Source organism: Melitaea cinxia, chromosome 23 (genome assembly GCF_905220565.1).
Source record: "Melitaea cinxia chromosome 23, ilMelCinx1.1, whole genome shotgun sequence".
In the NCBI taxonomy this organism is placed as follows: domain Eukaryota; kingdom Metazoa; phylum Arthropoda; class Insecta; order Lepidoptera; family Nymphalidae; genus Melitaea; species Melitaea cinxia.
Window position 1 is genome coordinate 12,828,036 of NC_059416.1, and position 18,481 is coordinate 12,846,516.

General features: G+C 38.8%; 1 protein-coding gene and 1 long non-coding RNA gene across 2 annotated transcripts in view; both read left to right on the forward strand.

Annotated features, from left to right (window-relative positions):
* LOC123665143 (mitoferrin) overlaps window positions 1–16,653 on the forward strand; it is a 43,908-nt gene extending 27,255 nt beyond the window's left edge. The window contains exons 4-7 of the mRNA XM_045599488.1: window positions 1,800–1,856; window positions 11,163–11,461; window positions 13,599–13,760; window positions 14,167–16,653. Coding sequence (XP_045455444.1) covers window positions 1,800–1,856; window positions 11,163–11,461; window positions 13,599–13,760; window positions 14,167–14,331 — 683 coding nt within the window. The 3' untranslated portion in view covers window positions 14,332–16,653. The remainder of the gene's footprint in view (window positions 1–1,799; window positions 1,857–11,162; window positions 11,462–13,598; window positions 13,761–14,166) is intronic.
* LOC123665024 lies at window positions 3,516–4,143 on the forward strand. The gene is made up of 2 exons (XR_006744966.1): window positions 3,516–3,828; window positions 3,873–4,143. It is a non-coding gene; the product is annotated as an uncharacterized LOC123665024 (long non-coding RNA).
* Window positions 16,654–18,481: the final 1,828 nt, after the last annotated feature.

Here is an 18,481-nt window from a genome sequence, read left to right on the forward strand (position 1 = left end):
GTTGGCAAACAACCGTACAGCTCACGGCGTTCGCTTAAAGTCCTCTCCGAGGCACGGTGGGGAGACCTACAAGGAATGAACAAATATCCAGACTACTGCCAACATCTGTATGGTCAATACAAATGTTTGTCATGTGCGGGGATCAAACCAGCAACCGCCAGCCTAACAGCCGCAAACCAGTGCAGTGACCGTTGCCCCAACGCGTGTCAGGCTGAATTTGACCGATGGCATGGGTATCCATTATATGCGCAAGTCATGGAAAATAGATATTTCGGATGGGCGCCACCAAGCGAAGCCGCGGCGGACATTTGCAGGATGTAATGTTCCATACATAATGGCATCAATTGAACTTTCAAACGAATAAAAAAAATCGATGATATCTCACACTGTCACACACTTTGTTTTATTTAAATTTAAAGATAGGAGGAGCTTAATAAAATACCCTGCACTCGTATATGACACCATTTGAACCGTCAAATGAGATAAAGCTTTGTTAAAATATAATTCAGACAAGTCTTTTTAATTTAGGTTTAATAAAATATAAAACAAAGAGATATTATTTCCAAGAAATATTTAGTAATCAGTTTTGTTACGTCAGTTTTGAACATCAATGCGTATTGTTATGTTGGTACTTTACAATTCTCTTACAGGCAATTAGTGCTCTATATAGAGGTAGACAACAATTATAATTTTTAACCGACTTCCAAAAAAGGAGGAGGTTCTCAATTCGACTGTATTTTTTTTTTTTTTTTTTATGTCTGTTACATCAGAACTTTTGACCGGGTGGACCGATTTCGATAAATTTTGTTTTAATCGAAAGGTGGTGTGTGCCAATTGGTCCCATTTAAATTTATTTGAGATCTAACAACTACTTTTCGAGTTATATCTAATAATGCGTTTTTACTTGACGCTTTTTTCGTCGACCTACGTTTTATTATACCGCATAACTTTCTACTAGATGTACCGATTTTGATAATTCTTTTTTTGTTGGAAAGAGGATATCCCTAGTTTGGTACCATGATAAGAAAACCAGGATCTGATGATGGGATCCCAGAGAAATCGAGGGAAACTCTCGAAAATCCGCAATAACTTTATACTGGGTATATTGATTTTGATAATTTTTAATTTAATCGAAAGCTGATGTTTATCATGTGGTCACATATAAATTTTATCGAGATCCGATAACTACTTTTTGAGTAATCTTTGATAACGCGTAGTTACTTGACTATTTTTTCGTCGATCTACGTTTATTACTCGTCGATGTAATTGAAGTCGGTTTTTTTTTCGTTTGCGAGCAAACACAATTATATTGTATTCTAGTTACACATGTAATCTTAAGTACATGATCATTTTATGGTGGTTTCGCTTTGTTTGAAAACTTACTTGCATTTTAAATTCGCTCGTTCGTTAAAAATGCACGAACAGGAAAATGTACCGATTGAAATAATTATCCGTTATTAGAAAACGGAAATCATGTAAATGTAACAAAAACATTGCGGTTGAAGTTTTTCTTTTGTATAAATACACTTATATAATCGGAATAGTTTGCATTGTTCGAAATCGACCACATCGGCCGGCGTCCTTGAAGCTAGTGACGAGTCACGGCCGGTGCTCGTGCCCTAGCCTGTGTTTTGTGTGTCGTTCCTACCAATACTACCTACTACTGAACTACGTACCATTAATAAATGATCATCGCTCTTATTATATAGTGATTACTTTGAATTGTTACATTTTACACAACAGAAGTAGAAAAGTATTACACACATGTTTGGACTCATCTCCACTTATTGGTGTTACAGGGTTGTCGGGCTGCTTGGCGTCGCTGGTTCACGACGCCGTTTCAAACCCCGCTGAAGGTGAGAATACGAAATATTTATTCGAAACTAATTGTATCGGGCATATCATTAAGACACCCGTCCTCGGTCGAGACGCAGCTCGAGTGCGGTACACCTACCGTTAATTAATTTCGTTGTCGCCTCTATTAAAACGCACTAAAACTTCGTTAGCGCCTGCAGTCGAAGATTCACTGCAAGTTGTCGCAATGAGCATATGATTGGCGGCTATGAGCTTCGCGCAGTGCTGAATTGTCATCGTATTTGACAACGTATTTCCTGCGGCGGGCTCGTTCCGTGGCTCGGAACATCCCGCGTAATTATATCGATTTACAACCGTGTGCCATCTCAATTACCGACTCTCATTACCAAGCGACATACCACGAAATATACATCGTCACTGCCTGCATCATTTTGGTTTTTATCAATCTTGAATAAACATTAATTAGTAAAAATAACGCAATTTTCAGGTTTAAAATAAAGCACATATGGAATGCGAGCATTAGGGGATTTTCAATTTTATCATTGTCTCATAAAAGATAATGATTAATTATTCACAATAAAATATTAGGGTAGAGCGTCAATAGTATGAGCATTCTCAAAGCGTAATAAAGTTTAATTACTGTACAATTTATGTTTTCCTATTTATTTGTATTTAATGATGTGACGCAATAGTGTATATACTAGTAGTTTTTCATTTATTCTTCAGATATTTCATTCCTTTCTACCCACTAATACACGTTTTTAACATTTCCATTAATATCATCTTGTATTCTAAATTTTAAGTTTCTACTTTACTCGCATTTAAGTACTAAAATCGCATTTAAGTAAACTTAAAATTTAGGATAGTGTAGTAGTGCAGTAGTAAAGATGCAAGGAAGTTTTTATTAAAAGTTGGTCGTTTTAGACTCGCAGAAGCATCTTTCCTCATAAGCGTTCCTTCATAAATCAGAGGCGTCGTGTCATGTTGGATGTGTGTTCGCTTCATTTATGTTTTTTATAACTTTTTATTAGAACTTTAATCGTTGATGATAGCTAAGTTTCTTTAAGAGGTTTACATTCATATTTGTCGTCATCTTTGCGTAATTTGGTTTGGTTTGTCAATCTGAATGTTATTTTCAAATATGTTGAAATTACCTCTAACTTCATGAATTCATAAAAAAAGTATAATACATGCGCTAATTTAATTTGTTGAAGCGCCTATTATTTTTATTTTATTTTTAATAACGGCAACATTATTATGTTTGTCTATTTGACTATATTTTTTCCCTTCACTTCCAACCTACAAATTGTTCTTACCACACAATAAATGAATAAATCTATGTTCTCAAGCCAAAATCTTTAATTTATACAAATTCAACATCAAACAAATTAAAATATGAGTAAAGCGAATGAAGAGACTGGTTAAACGTTAAACCACAAGCAAAAGGTCGTCCTAGAACATCCAGGACCTAAAACAATGTTGAGAGAGTTATGCAGTCTCTACGAGAACATCCACAATTGTGTACTTGCAAGAGATCGTCTCTTACATTATCGCGACGAAGTTTCAAAGAATTTTAAACTTGGATCTTAAACGGCATCCATACAAGCTGCAATATGCAATAAACACAAGAATGACGTCAGAAAAAGGCTCGCATTTCTTAATGAAATGCTTAATTTTCCAATTTTGACAATATCTTTTTCTCTGATGAGGCCTATTCCCATATAAATGGGTTCGTAAACCGTCAAAATTCAAAGTTCTCGTTACTGGGACAGTGAGAATTTCACACTCAAACGCCAAAACCACTGCTTAGTCCTAAATTGACAGTATAGGCTGCAAACTTAAAATCGGAAAAATGATTGATCATTTTTTCTTTGAACATGCGCAGTACAACATCATTGTTAATACCGAACGCTAAGTTGCGTTGTTGGAACGTTTTTTTGGCTCTAGAATTTTAAATTACAAGAATAGTGAATTCTAGCTAGTGCTACTATGGAGTCATTTGACGTGTGACTGGTAGTCCAGTCACGTCAAATGACTTCATGGTAGTTGTGAAACAGACGTTCCCAGGTACACTGATTTCGAAAAGAGGTGATATCCCATGTATATATCCCCTCGTAGTCCAAATTTGACGCAGCCTGACTTTTTTTGGGGATACCTCAAGTCTACAGTAATAACCCGAAAAACATCGATCAGCTGAAAGAGGATATCCTCTTTGAGTCCGTTGTGAAATGGTAGTAATTACACAAGCATTACTAAGGAAAGTTCCGTCGTAAAGAATGTCATCATTTAGATGATGTTACTTAAAAAAAAATTGTTATTACTTTACAATTCCTTGCTTTTATTTTAACAACAGCTATTGTATTTATTTTTAATCTATTTTTCAATATGCACGTTCTATTGCGCCAACCTGTATAAAGGAGTCGTTAAGTCGTCACACAGTCTGAGATCATCAAACGCGGAACAGTTCGCAGTCGGTCGCTGCGTGCGCCTCAATTGCTGCGAACAGCCAGTTCCTGTGGCCATTGTGCTTGATTGAGCCTCGTTACGATCGCGAGATATTCGTGCAGGAATCTTAAGAAGAATCCAAATAATCTCTTATTATCACGTTAAGACGATGGTCCCGGTTGTTACCGTAAATATCTGATAGCAATCGTTTCACATAAATAATTAATTGATTTATGACGTCCGCAGCGCTCTGGTGTGTGTGCCGTATCGGCGGCGCCTAAACACCGACGGTCGCGGGTTCGATTCCCGCTCGGAGTGGGTATTTGCGTTTTTACAAATCTTTATTTCCGATCTGGTTGTTGCTTCTTGTGTTGCTCCCCACCTTGGCACGGAGAGCACGTTAAGCTGTCAGTTGTTATCATGTATTCTATATCCGCCAATGCGCAGTTGAACACCGTGGTTGATTAAGCTCTAATCTTTCTTCTTCACGAACAAAGAGGCCTATGCCCAACAGTGGGATGTACAGGCTGAATGCGATGCGATGCGAATCTCTTATAACTTCCATTAAAATACGATGCTAATTACCAGTCACAGTTACGGTACTAGTAACAATAATAATAATTCAAGATAAGTGAAGGGTTATGAGTACGTCGTATCGACGTTTCATGTTTATTGTCGATATTAAAATCTTTGACGATTTTGCCATGTCATTGTTTACCGTATACTTCAATCTATATGATTTAATTGATTTGCTCGACTGACTCAGTCGAAGCTACTGGAAATAAAGACATGAAGTTTCCATAGCTGCTTTTTAGGCTTAGTGACTCCTATATTGCTATGTATGATTTTGCAAATGTTATTGTGGATGAAAAAATTATTGCTATTGACGAATTTTATCTTTTTTTAAATTCTTTATTTATAAAGCCATACACCAATTTTATCTTAAAAAGTTTTAAAATAAACACAATATGTGTTTACATTACCTATATTTTTTGATTTTAGAATGAATTTTACAGTAAGTGTATCAAATTATAAAATATGTGTGAGAAATGTCTCAGCGATTGAACACGCACCTACAATACGCGAATACAGAAAAAAGATTTTTACCTACATTGCAGTGTGGTGATAAATAAAAAATTGTGCTTTGCGGAAAAACTGGCAAGCTCTAAAGTAATTCTTGTAATTCAATGAATGAAAGATGTAATATTATGTAATTCGTAGATAGACGGGAATCGTGAGGATCTTTGAGGTCTTGAGGTTACCCATCGGTGTGCTCGCGCTGCTAATAACGAAGCCTGGCATAAAGGATCATCCATAAATTACGTCACACGGATTTAACGGTTTTTGGACTCTTCCCTGCTCTTATCACAGCTGGTCCAACTCACCTCCACCCCCCCCTTAGTGTGTTGTACCTACTTTATGAATTGCCCCTAATTACTATGTAGGTAACCGTGGCAGTGGCCGACGTCACGCGCTCCTGTTCAATTCTAATCGATGCGACCCGCCCTGAACCCGCCTCGTGCGTTATTTTGCACTACTTTTGTATGCATCGTATATTTTCACGATCACTTCTGAATTAATTTACATTTATAGTTCGAGGTTTTGTTACCGAACTATTTAACCTATTTATTACTTGGCATTTATCTTGTAATTCCTTGGAGTTCCAGATAGGTATCTTTGACTTTTAGGGTATCTAAAATTAGTCAGTAATTCAGCCCAGTTACAACCTTCTACAGTATAGTATTATGTAATACGCTATACTAATATTGTCCTACCATTCCATAATATACCGTACGAAGATTCTCAAGGTGCGTGAAATACGATAAACTCGTGTAATAATTGGAACGATTCGCATACAACAAATAGCCCTCGACAGCTAGCGCGGCACGACAGCGGCGCACGAGCGCGTAATTACATTGTTTACTCACAAACAACTGCACGGAGAGCGCCGATAAGCGACGCGTTTTCCTCCAACGAACTCTTCCAAGTATTTTATAACGACAAGTAAATAAAGGAAACATACATTGTTATCAGCTGCAGTTCGCGGTAAACTTTTTAACTATATATATATATATATTTAGCACACTGCTGCTTTTGTCTTGTCACCATTCCAACTGCAACGAATCAGTTAACGTGACAAGTGTTGGTCAGTCTTGCGGCGAAATGTTACTTCTATTGCGGTTACGTAAAGGGAAGCCAACTTCCCGCTCTATTCGTACATTTGGTCGGTAGGCGTCGCTTAACTTTGATAATTCATTTAACGCCTGCTGTTTATTTGAATCAGCATTACAGCTGTTACATATAGATGTCCTTGCCTGAAAAAATGATAGCAACTCTCAGAGCCCCACCTATCGGGTAGAATAGCGAAATCAACTATACAGGCTCGCTAAAAACAAATTCAACATATAGGATACATTGTCGTAAAAGTTTGAAATTATACGAAATGTCTTAGAACGAGACTAATGTGTGTAACTGACCGTGTTCGCCGACAGAAATTGTAGTTCAGAAAGTGAAGCTATTTGCCGATAATGTGCTGTTATCGACGGTACATAAATATTTCAACAATTGTATAGCAATTATGAACTACTCGTGGTTCAAGGCTGCGGTCTCAGCTACTCGGTTACCGACTTATTTGTTATTTATATCGTATTATATCGATTACAGTTCAGTTTACTTTTTTTTAATGATGTGTTATGATCAAGATGCTGTGTAAATAATTCTTAGTCAAACGTGTTGTTTCTTATAGAAAGATACCGCAGTTTCTATCATCGGCTAGAAAAACTAAATCCGCCCTTGAAATGCAACGTTTGTTATGCCTTACAACGGTAAATGATCTAATAGAGACAGAACGTGTTCAATAGTCAACATTGTTTAGACTGCGAGATGAAAGACGCTGCACACGGAACTAATTGATAAGCTCGCCAATAGACGACGATGTTTCACGAGTGTTGTGAGAGCGTCGCCACTCGCCGTAAACATGCGCGCCGACTTCCTGCAGTGTTATGAATCAACAGCTATTTGGAAGCTCCCGTGTTGACTAAATACTGGAACTGGCTGTGATGCTTTGTGTATATTACGTGCACAAAACAGACCAACAAAAAAATCATGAGAGGTCAGTCTTCAAACTATAAGTTCGAATTTTTCACACGTTTTTTCGATAGATGCGATCAGGGGAAATACTCAAAGTGTGTTTATTTTGTTTTGTTATTGACTATTATCGTAGCATTCATCGACCACATATAGCCATAGCGTGTTCAATTGCAGCCTCGAGACTTTTCTGATCATGTTCTGATCATATCTCATAATATAACACGATTACTCATCAATGCCTTTTTAAATTTACATTTAGCTGGAACGTCATGGCACTCCTTTTAACCTCGAATACAAAACCAATATTAAATTCAGTATCGAAGTACGCGTCATCACAAAGCTTTATCAGTGAAACCTTTGAGACCACTGCAGCCTAACGTTGATTCATCTCGATCAAATGTCCTGGAATATCCGCACCAAGTGATCTCGTTTTATACAGTTAACTAGCGACGCGCCCCGGCTTCACACGGGTGCAATGCTGATACTAAATATACTACAGAATGTATTTATTTATAGTGTGAAGCTAGTTTATGACATGGTTATAACAACAACATTCAAATATGCGTCGTTAGATTACACGTTGTTACAGAATGCGTTGAAGAAATAAAGGTTCACTGCTCGTTCCCCGTAGGTGATAGCGTTATAATATGTAGCCTATATGTTGACCCGACTTCTTAATAATATTCGTGCCAAATTTAAAGTAAATCCATGCAGTACTTTTTGAGTTTATCCCGGACATACATACAGACAAAAATTCTAAAAACTATATTTTTGGCTTCGGTATCGATTGTAGATCACACCCAAGTATTCTTTAAAAAAAATATTCAATGTACAGTTTTGACTTTCCTACCATTTTATTATATGTATAGATGTATCACTGGACATTGTACTCAGTTGTTGAATGTACAGTAATATTACTGTGTTTTATACGTGGAGATAAAAAGACTGGCTAAGAGCAAGTCGTACTCCAGCACACGAGTTTGCCGTAATTTAACGAAAACACTTGGTTAGGATCAAGTTAAAACGTCTCAAAATATGTTTCTTGTTTGTGACTCAATTTTAAGGTAATTTAGTGTATTGATGCGATGCGTGCAGGTTTACTAATAGGGTTGCTCTGGTAGCCTTCGCGTTCGCAATCCTCAACACTACGTAATAGTGCAGAAACCGCAGACTGACATCCTTGTCGGCTTGTCGTTGTGACCGCGAGTGTTCCGTGAGTCAACTAAGACGCAAGATTTGGTGCGAATGTCATATATACGCTTCAGCCTGTAATATCCCACTGCTGGGCATAGGCATGTTTCACCATACAGGAAAAGGATCAGAGCTTAATCCACCACGCTCCGGCGGCTGTCCTTGGCGGTTTTTGTTTTGAATTGAAAATTGTAAAAAATGTTATTTTGGTGGTTTTGGATATGTACCGTGTATACATCCGTATGCATGCAGTAAAAAGCGGTTATTTATATTACAAACAGACACTCCAATTGTGTTTATTTGTATAGATATTGCCGAACTTCGTGGCCGGCGGCTGTCCCTGAACTCTGCACTTAATATGCTTACAACATTTATGAACACCTGGCAGTAGCATTTGCTCATTTTTTTGTGCTTGTTGTCTGTAACATTGTTGCGGCTTTGTTTGTAGTGTAACTCGTAGAGAAATTCGTTTACAATTTTTCCTACCGAGAAGTAGAATTTCTAACAATATTTCAATTCTTTCTTAATTATTAGCAATATTTTATATTCGACTAGCCCGTTGGCGCAGGTTGTAGTATGCTTTCTGCCCCAGGGGTTGTGGGTTCGATTTCCACCCCGAGTCCAGGTGTAATATATATATATATATATATATATATATATATATATATATATATATATATATATATATATATATATGTATGTATGTTTATCGAAAAAAAAATGTAGCTATACCAGTCGGCTGTTACCGGAACAGATGACCGTGTGTATGCTGTAAATATTTATTTATTTTATTTTTTAATCAATGTACCCTTTTGTATAAACATAATTTTTAACCGACTTTCAAAAAAGGAGGAGGTTCTCAATTCGACTGTATTTTTTTTTATGTATGTTACATCAGAACTTTTGACCGGGTAGACCGATTTCGACAAATTTTGTTTTAATCGAAAGGTGGTGTGTGCCAATTGGTCCCATTTAAATTTATTTGAGATCTGACAACTACTTTTCGAGTTATATCTAATAATGCGTTTTTACTTGACGCTTTTTTCGTCGACCTACGTTGTATTATACCGCATAACTTTCTACTGCATGTACCGATTTTGAAAATTCTTTTTTTTTGTTGGAAAGGGGATATCCCTAGTTTGGTACCGTGATAAGGAAACCAGGATCTGATGATGGGATCCCAGAGAAATCGAGGGAAACTCTCGAAAATCCGTATTAACTTTTTACTGGGTGTACCGATTTTGATAATTTTTAATTTAATCGAAAGCTGATGTTTATCATATGGTCACATATAAATTTGATCGAGATCTGATCACTAATTTTTGAGTAATCTTTGATAACGCGTAGTTGCTTGACTATTTTTTCGTCGATCTACGTTGTATTACTTGTCGATGTAATTGAAGTCGGTTTTTTTTTCGTTTGCGAGCAAACACAATTATTTAGTTTCAATAGTTTAAACTAGGCAATATTGACTCGGCTGTGACTCGAGTCAATTGTATTGATTTTTGTGTTATGTTCAATATAGTTGAGCAAAAGCGGCGACAACCATCGGAAACCTACTCTAAAGTAATCAATCCAAATTCCAAATAATCTCTTGCTCTATTCTGTTTGAACATTCCTTTTAGTAGACAACTATGAATTTCTAGAACATTCCTTGTGACGAATGGACAGACTAGCCGGTGCCCGCGACTTTGTCTGCTTGAAATTTTCATATTGTCTAATATATTACAATGTTATCAAAAAGAGTTAGTTTTACACATTTCTGTAACATTTTTCATTGTAATTTCGCTCCCATCACTTGTTTAATCAAACAAACTCGTTAGTTTTACAATGTTATTACAGTGAAAGTTTAACTTTTACACGCAGCTGTATTGATCGTATAAATATACCATTTTCGAGTTCTTTCTGACCACGACATGTCAAAGATTACATCGACCGCGACCGACAGCGATCCACATCCTGCTCGCCTATCGCTACTGCTTATATGGGTCAACAGAGTGACAACCTGACAACTACCCTCAGATACTGTAGATCTATAGATAGATTTACTATTTTTTAAGTTCGATAGTATAAATATTTCACAAAACAAACGTCTCGTCAATAGCGTAGAACATCATGCAGGTGGTCGCTATCGACCGCGTCGCCGGTGACGCGCAACTCGTGGTCTCGACTGCGCAGAACATACTGCTTGCTAGAGTTGTACGACCTTGAATACATCGTGTCAGAGCTCGTTATTGAGAATCACAAGCCACTGGCCAGCTGTGCTGTCCGCTTGCAAAGTACAATATATACTTTATCGTCTTATTAAAAAAAAAAAATCAATTTTATATGTATTTTTAAAATCAATGAGAACAACTTTATTTCCAATGAAGTCTTTTACTCTCATAAAGTATATTAAAGCCTATTCTTAGCAAAATCTATTATTTTTTCAAGTTAAATTGTTCACTATCTTTGAAATAAAATGCCGAAAGAAAATAACCTAATTTTTCTTCTAACTACGTTTTACTATTGAATATTTTAGGGTCTACCTCTGTTTTATTTTAATTTAAGCAGCTTACGTAGTAGCTTATGCAGTTTGTAAGCAACAGCAGAAATAACAGAGAGAACTTCTCGCTCCGCAGTGGTGAAGCAGCGGCTGCAGATGGCGAACTCGCCGTACCGCGGCGTGTGGGAGTGCGCGCGCCACGTGTACCGCGCGGAGGGGCTGCGCGCCTTCTACCGCTCGTACGGCACGCAGGTCGCCATGAACGTGCCCTTCCAGGCGCTGCACTTCGTCACCTACGAGTACGCGCAGTCCAAGCTCAACCCGCGCCGCGTGTACGAGCCGCGCGCGCACCTGGCGGCCGGCGCGTGCGCGGGCGCGCTGGCCGCCGCCGTCACCACGCCGCTGGACGTCTGCAAGACGGTCCTCAACACGCAGGTATCATCATTACAGCCTATACAGTCCACCGCTGGACATAGGCCTCCACAAGTTTACGCCAAAAATGGCGTGAACTCATGTGTGTTGCCCATAGTCACCACGCTGGGCAGGCGGGTTGGTGACCGCAGGGCTGGCTTTGTCGCACCGAAGACGCTGCTGCCCGTCTTCGGCCTGTGTATTTCAAAGCCAGCAGTTGGATGGTTATCCCGCCACCGGTCGGCTTTTTAAGTTCCAAGGTGGTAGCGGAACTGTGTTATCCCTTAGTCGCCTCATACGACACCCACGGGAAGAGAGGGGGTGGCTATATTTTTTAGTACCGTAGCCACACAGTACTAAAGTACGCAGGTATCACTCGGTGGTTATCGGAAGTTACATCGGTGTATTGACGAGGCTCGAGCAACCGGGGTCGAAATGGAAAGATAGATGACACTGCGCAGGCAAAACTGTTTACAAACAATCAATTATAATACACATATAGAATTTAAACTGTGAATATTTTATGAAGAATTTAACTGAGGTAGGGCACAACAGACAATATCCGGCTAAGCTTTAGACTGGGAAAAACCGAATTATGGGGTTTTTGGGGGTGGAGGGCGGAGGGTGTAGGGGAAACTATACAAGGTAACACTGCCACACTTCGAAACCCCATGGTTATGGAGATATCCATAGGTTAGGTTAGGTAGGTAGGTTAAAGTTTTGAGATTAGAGGAAGAATTTAAAGCTATTATAATACCTTTGAGCTCCGCGTCTGACTTCACCTTTGCTCCGGCGCTATGGGGAGTGCCACCCATGCGCCGTTTCGCAACTTTATAAGTTATTTTCGAAGAGGAGTACGTAAAAACGATCTCGACTCCAAGATCAACAAACGATACAACTTGCGGTAACCATGCTTAGTTCCGTAGCTTTCACATGTTATATTTACATTTCGCACTTGATATTAACATTTCAGACGTTAACTTATTGTTTTCACACGGTTTTTTAACAAACGATACAACTGATGTTTAATGACTGAGATAAAGATGCTTTAAAAAAATGGCGCGCCACTTATCGTTTCGCTCCAAAGCAATGTAGACATAAATTCATTGTTTTTGTTTAAATAACTGTAAAGGCAAAGGTCTGAGACCATATAGCCTTGTTTCATGTTATGTTTTTTATGTATCGTTTGTTAAAAAACCGTGTGAAAATGTTAAATTAACGTGTGAAATGTTAAAATCATGTGCGAAATGTGAAAATAACATGTGAAAACCACGGAATGGAACATGAGTAACGTTAGTTGTATCGTTTGTTGAACTTAGAGTCGAGATCGTTTTATTTTGAAAATAACTTATGAAACGTGAAAATAACGTGTGAAATGTGAAAATAGCGTGTAAAATGTGAAAAAACGCGTGTGAAATGTGAAAATAACATGTGAAAGCTGCGAAATTCTTCTTTTAACCTCAAAACTTGAACCATGGATATCTCCATAACCATGGGGTTTCGAAGTGTGACAGTGGTACCAGGGGTAGCGTTCCCCACCCTCCCCCTTTCCCGAAATTTTGGTTTTTCTTAACTAATCTAAAACTTTACTCAATATCCTGCTCAAAATGTAGAGCGGCTCGACGAGAAGTACCTTTGGTGTACCTTATGTACCTGAAGTTTTTTCAAGCAGTATTGTGTCCTGTAGTGAGTAAGGTGACCAGAGTCGGCAACGCGCTTACGATGCTTCTAATGTTGCATAAAAATGTATTAATTGTTAACCCATATTGACCGACGCCGTATTCTATGCAAGATAAAATAACCAATTCTACATTAATATATAGTTTATCTATGTTAGTATGTATGTTTATTTATTGAGTTGCTTTCTATTATTTTTTTATAAAATTATACTCTACACCTACACCGTCAATATATCATCTCCTTTGCCCTAAGGTTGCCTGGAAGAGATTGCTCTTAAGCAATAAGGCCGCCTTTTGTACATTTTTTTTCTACAAATTATTGCTAATGTTGTTTGCTTATTTTATTTGTATGGTGTACAATAAAGTGTTAAATAAATAAATAATAAATAAATAGTTTTATGTTAAACTGCGTAACTGCGGAGTTTTTTTTTCGCCGATAGTTCTCTGTGTGTAGTCTGTGTAACAGTAGAATGTGGGCGCAGGAGGCGGGCGCGGAGGGGCTGCTGGCGGCCGCGGCGCTGGTGCTGCGCGCCGGCGGCCCGCGCGCCTTCCTGCGCGGCGTGCGCGCGCGCGTGCTGTACCAGATGCCGGCCGCCGCCATCTGCTGGCTCACCTACGAGTCGCTCAAGCACGCGCTCACCACGGTGCGGCGCACCCGCCTATATTACTCATTGCTATCGCGGCACACCATCTTTCATTATACCTGATATAAAGCCGATATATTGGACATTTCTGATAACACGTTGACGCAGCGGTAACGGCAATGGCCGTTGCGCTTGTGGTCGCGGGTTCGCTCCCTGTCGTCTGGGTGTTTATGCTCGTTTATTGCGTGCGTTTTCGGACCTCCGACATGGGAGAAAATCCCACTGAGGATCGTTAAATGTGCTACACGTGGTCTTTGAGAACAAAGGTAGAGAAATCTAAAACTTCACCAAATGTTACCGAGGGACCTAGAGAGTTGAAAAGTTGCTAAAAACATAACGTGATTAGTGGACAACCCCCTATTGTGTAAATACACGCCGATACTAACTCGTTCGCTTTCGTTTCCAGTTCGGACTGCACGCCGAGGAGAACAGCAGCGGCTCGGGCTCGAGCGCGGCCGCGAGCTCGAGCTCCAGCCCGAGCGCGAGCACGAGCGCGAGCGCGAGCGGGCCGCTCGCCGCCGCCGCGCTGCGTCTGGCCGCCGACGTGCCCACCTCCCTCACGCGCACGTAGGCGGCCGAGCAGCCGAGCACGCCCGAGCCAACCCGAGCCGACCCGAGCCAACCCGAGCCGACACGAGCCGACCCGAGCCGACAGGAGCGCACTCGGACACGGGACTCGGAACGCGCGCGGACGCGAGACGACAGTCAGGAATGCCGAAGGCTCACGATGTATGCGGAGTGGGACTTCCGAGCTCCTTTGTCCAACGCTCAAATGTGTCCGATATTGTCGAAGATGTTCGTGTAAATGTAAGCGGCACGTGTCGCGCGGCGCGGTCGCGCGGCTCGTCGTGTTCGCGGCCGCCGTGCGATCGAACCAATATTTTTCGAGCGAACGAAACAGAAAATAAAAATATATTTACATAAAAATAGTAAAATAAACAAACGTTAAATAAATGCCTAAAAATATAAATCGTGTGACATGCGTGCGGTCGTATCGGACTTTATCGTTGCTTGAATTTTTATGTATATTATTAGTAGTTTATGGCGCAATCGCCCTTTCTAGTTTTTTTTTTAAATTGTGATTATCAATCGAAACAAATTTTATTAATGATTAACAACGTTATTGTTAATTAGAAATTCATGTGCTTTTTAAAAAAGCTATCGTTTCACGTTATATTCTATTCTATATTAATATACTTGCGTTGCGTGTGGCACGTTTGAACATAATAACAGTGACAAGGCCCGTACTGTGAGAGTTACCGTGTAAGCGATGTGCTCATGTATTGTATATGGATTCCGCGTTAAGACCAAAATAAAAATTCCCGAGTCAGCGTTATTTTGTGTAATAATTTCGTGTGCACGTGTCTCACGCGTGTGCGTGCGTAAGGATATGTCGAGTGTCAGTGAGCCTGTGTGCGTGTCGGTGCGCACGCGTGTGTGCGTGTGAGGATGTGTCGAGTATTGTGCGGTAAGCCTGTGTGCGTATCAATGCGCACTTGTGTTGTGCATGTGTGTGAGGTTTGTCAAATGTACGGTGAGCCTGTGTGCGTGTCGGTGCGCACGTGTGTGTGTGTGTGTGTGCGCGCGTGTGTGCGTGCGTGCGTGCGTGCGTGCGTGCGTGCGAGTATGTGAGCGGGGAGCGACAGCTGTGATGTTTGTGGTAAAATTTAAAGTAATCTTCGTCTTAAGTGTTGATATTAGTGTTAAGGGTTCGCCCGATTTTTTTTTTGTGTTAAAATTTAGTAACGCCGATGATGAGACATCTCGTGTCTTACGTTTGGAAGTTGCATCAAAATCACAATAAACATAATTATGTATTTTGTAAAGAGAGCAGTAAACAATAATTCGCGTCAAAACACTATCGCTTCATTTAATTAGTTGTAAATGGAATAAACGTAGTGCTTAGAAAACTTGTACATACCAGTGGCCGGCCACTATAAACTGCGCGTCTCAAAGACGCTTGGCGTCGGCGGCCGGGGGTCCTCGACGCTCTTTCACTTGTCCTGTTCCGTATTAATATTTATTAAACAAGTATATACCTACTTATATTTGAAAGTTCCGCTACGCAATTGATTATTTATTCCTCTGGTATCTTCAATATTTTTTTTTGTGAAAGTAAACTATGCGCGCCCCCGGTCTCCGCTCGCAATTATTTTAACCTCCATGATTGTTAGTTACCGACGTTAACGATTATGTGTAAACATCATTTCAAATATGTAAGAAGATATTTCGTTTGAAGTGATTCGTTATCGGTGAGAGGCCGACGTTCGGGTGTGACCTGCGGCGCCTCAAGGCTGTGATACTCTGAGAAAATTGTCAATGTAGATATATTTGTAAGTGTGACGGTTTCTGACGCCCCGGCGCGCCGGAGATCGAGGACACCGCAGCCCGTTACGTTTTATTTAGAAAGAAACAATATTCGTTTTAACATTAAAACGATCCAATTATCTAAGTAATATGTTTTGAAGGTACGAATCAACCGCCCGGCGGCGATGCGACTATTGCGTTTATTTCACTCGACGAAGGAATCCTTCGTATTAATGTAATAAATAAATGTATTGTATATTAGTTGGAGCGTCGCGATCTGCTTGTGACGCGACGGGGCGACGCGGAGCGAACGTTCCTCACAACTTCAAACTCATCGAACAACAAAGTAAAGAAATGTCATCGCAAGTTGTGCGGCGCGCGCTTCGCGTCGTAGCGTCGCGAGCAGGGTTTATTATTGTTTGTGTAAATTGCTTTTATTTGTATTTGTTATATTTATGAGTTGTATAGATGAGAACGAAATTGAAATTTATAGTTTTAAGAGTTACGTAACTGTACAGGACGCGCTCCGAGTGATCGTTTATTTAAAAATGTGAAATAACAGAAATAAATGAACAGTTAGACAATAGTGCTGTTATTGTTTTTTTTTACCTTTTCATAAGTGTTTATTACTCCCTATCTTTAGTTATTTACCTACTTTTTACAAAGTTCAGAAAAGTAAATTATTATTATAATCTATACATATAATAAAATTGTAGGAAAGTCAAAACTGTACATTGAATATTTTTTTAAAAGAATACTTGGGATGTGATCTACAATCGATACCGAAGCCAAAAATATAGTTTTTAGAATTTTTGTCTCTATATATGTCCAAAATAAACTCGAAAAAGTACTGCATGGATTTACTTCAAATTTGGCAGGATATTATCAAGAAGTCGGGTCAACGTATAGGCTACATATTATCATGCTATCACCTACCAGGAATGAGCAGTGAACCTTTATTTCCTCAACGCATTCTGTAACAACATGTAATCTAACGACGCATATTTGAATGTTGTTGTTATTATGTTAATAACCATGCTATATAACCTAGCTTCACACTATAAAAATCACGCAATATAAGTAACTAGGCTAATAAACATAATTAAATGAATATAAGTAGACAAGACAATTTTAAAGCAGCGCCATCTATGAGATTTTTCTGTAGATATGAAATGTAAAGAAGAAACGGGTAAATGAATGTTATTTTAATAATTGTGTTTGCTCGCAAACGAAAAAAAAAACCGACTTCAATTACATCGACAAGTAATACAACGTAGATCGACGAAAAAATAGTCAAGCAACTACGCGTTATCAAAGATTACTCAAAAAGTATTTATCAGATCTCGATAAAATTTATATGTGACCACATGATAAATATCAGCTTTCGATTAAATTAAAAATTATCAAAATCGGTACAACCAGTAAAAAGTTATTGCCGATTTTCGAGAGTTTCCCTTGATTTCTCTGGGATCCTATCATCAGATCCTGGTTTCCTATTCATGGTACCAAACTAAGGATATCCCCTTTCTAACAAAAAAAGAATTATCAAAATCGGTACATCCAGTAGAAAGTTATGCGGTATAATACAACGTAGGTCGACGAAAAAAGCGTCAAGTAAAAACGCATTATTAGATATAACTCGAAAAGTAGTTGTTAGATCTCAAATAAAAAATGGGACTAATTGACACACACCACCTTTCTATTAAAAAAAATTTGTCGAAATCGGTCCACACGGTCAAAAGTCCGATGTAGCATATATTAAAAAAAACCAGTCGAATTGAGAACCTCCTCCTTTTTTGGAAGTCGGTTAAAAAGTATAATCGTAGGTATTTTTACACATAATAATTTGTGTAAAATCTAAAGATCAAAAATCTAAAATTATTTTTTATACATTTGTATATCATTCACAAGGATTAAGTTAATGTCAATAAGTGTTAATAATAGTGATTTAAAATTAAAATGTCAAGTTAAGATTAGTAAATTACAGTAAATTATAGTTAGCTATCATTAAAATTCAGTGATAGGTAAATTCACAGAATTATGAGCTATATCTTAATATATTACTATAACGTCTGCCCAATGTAGTTTTGAATTTCTGAAAGGGATTGGAGAAAATATCTTTATCCTTTCTCGTATCTCCCTCTTCACAATCTCGAGGTTTACCAGATGATTTTAAATTGTGTTAAAAATTAAATTGCGTTATGTTTCAAAAATTCTATTTAAGGGAGAGAACCGTCCCAAGTTAGTACACGCGAACTTTTGTGCAAATGGGACATACTTATTCAGTCTGGGCAATCTTCTAGGCACATTTATGCTAGTCTTATGCAATAAGAAAGGAGCATCGATGTGTCCGTTTATTAGTTTGTACAGAAACAAGTTGTCTAGCAGCTTTCGTCTAGAATAAAGTCTTCAAG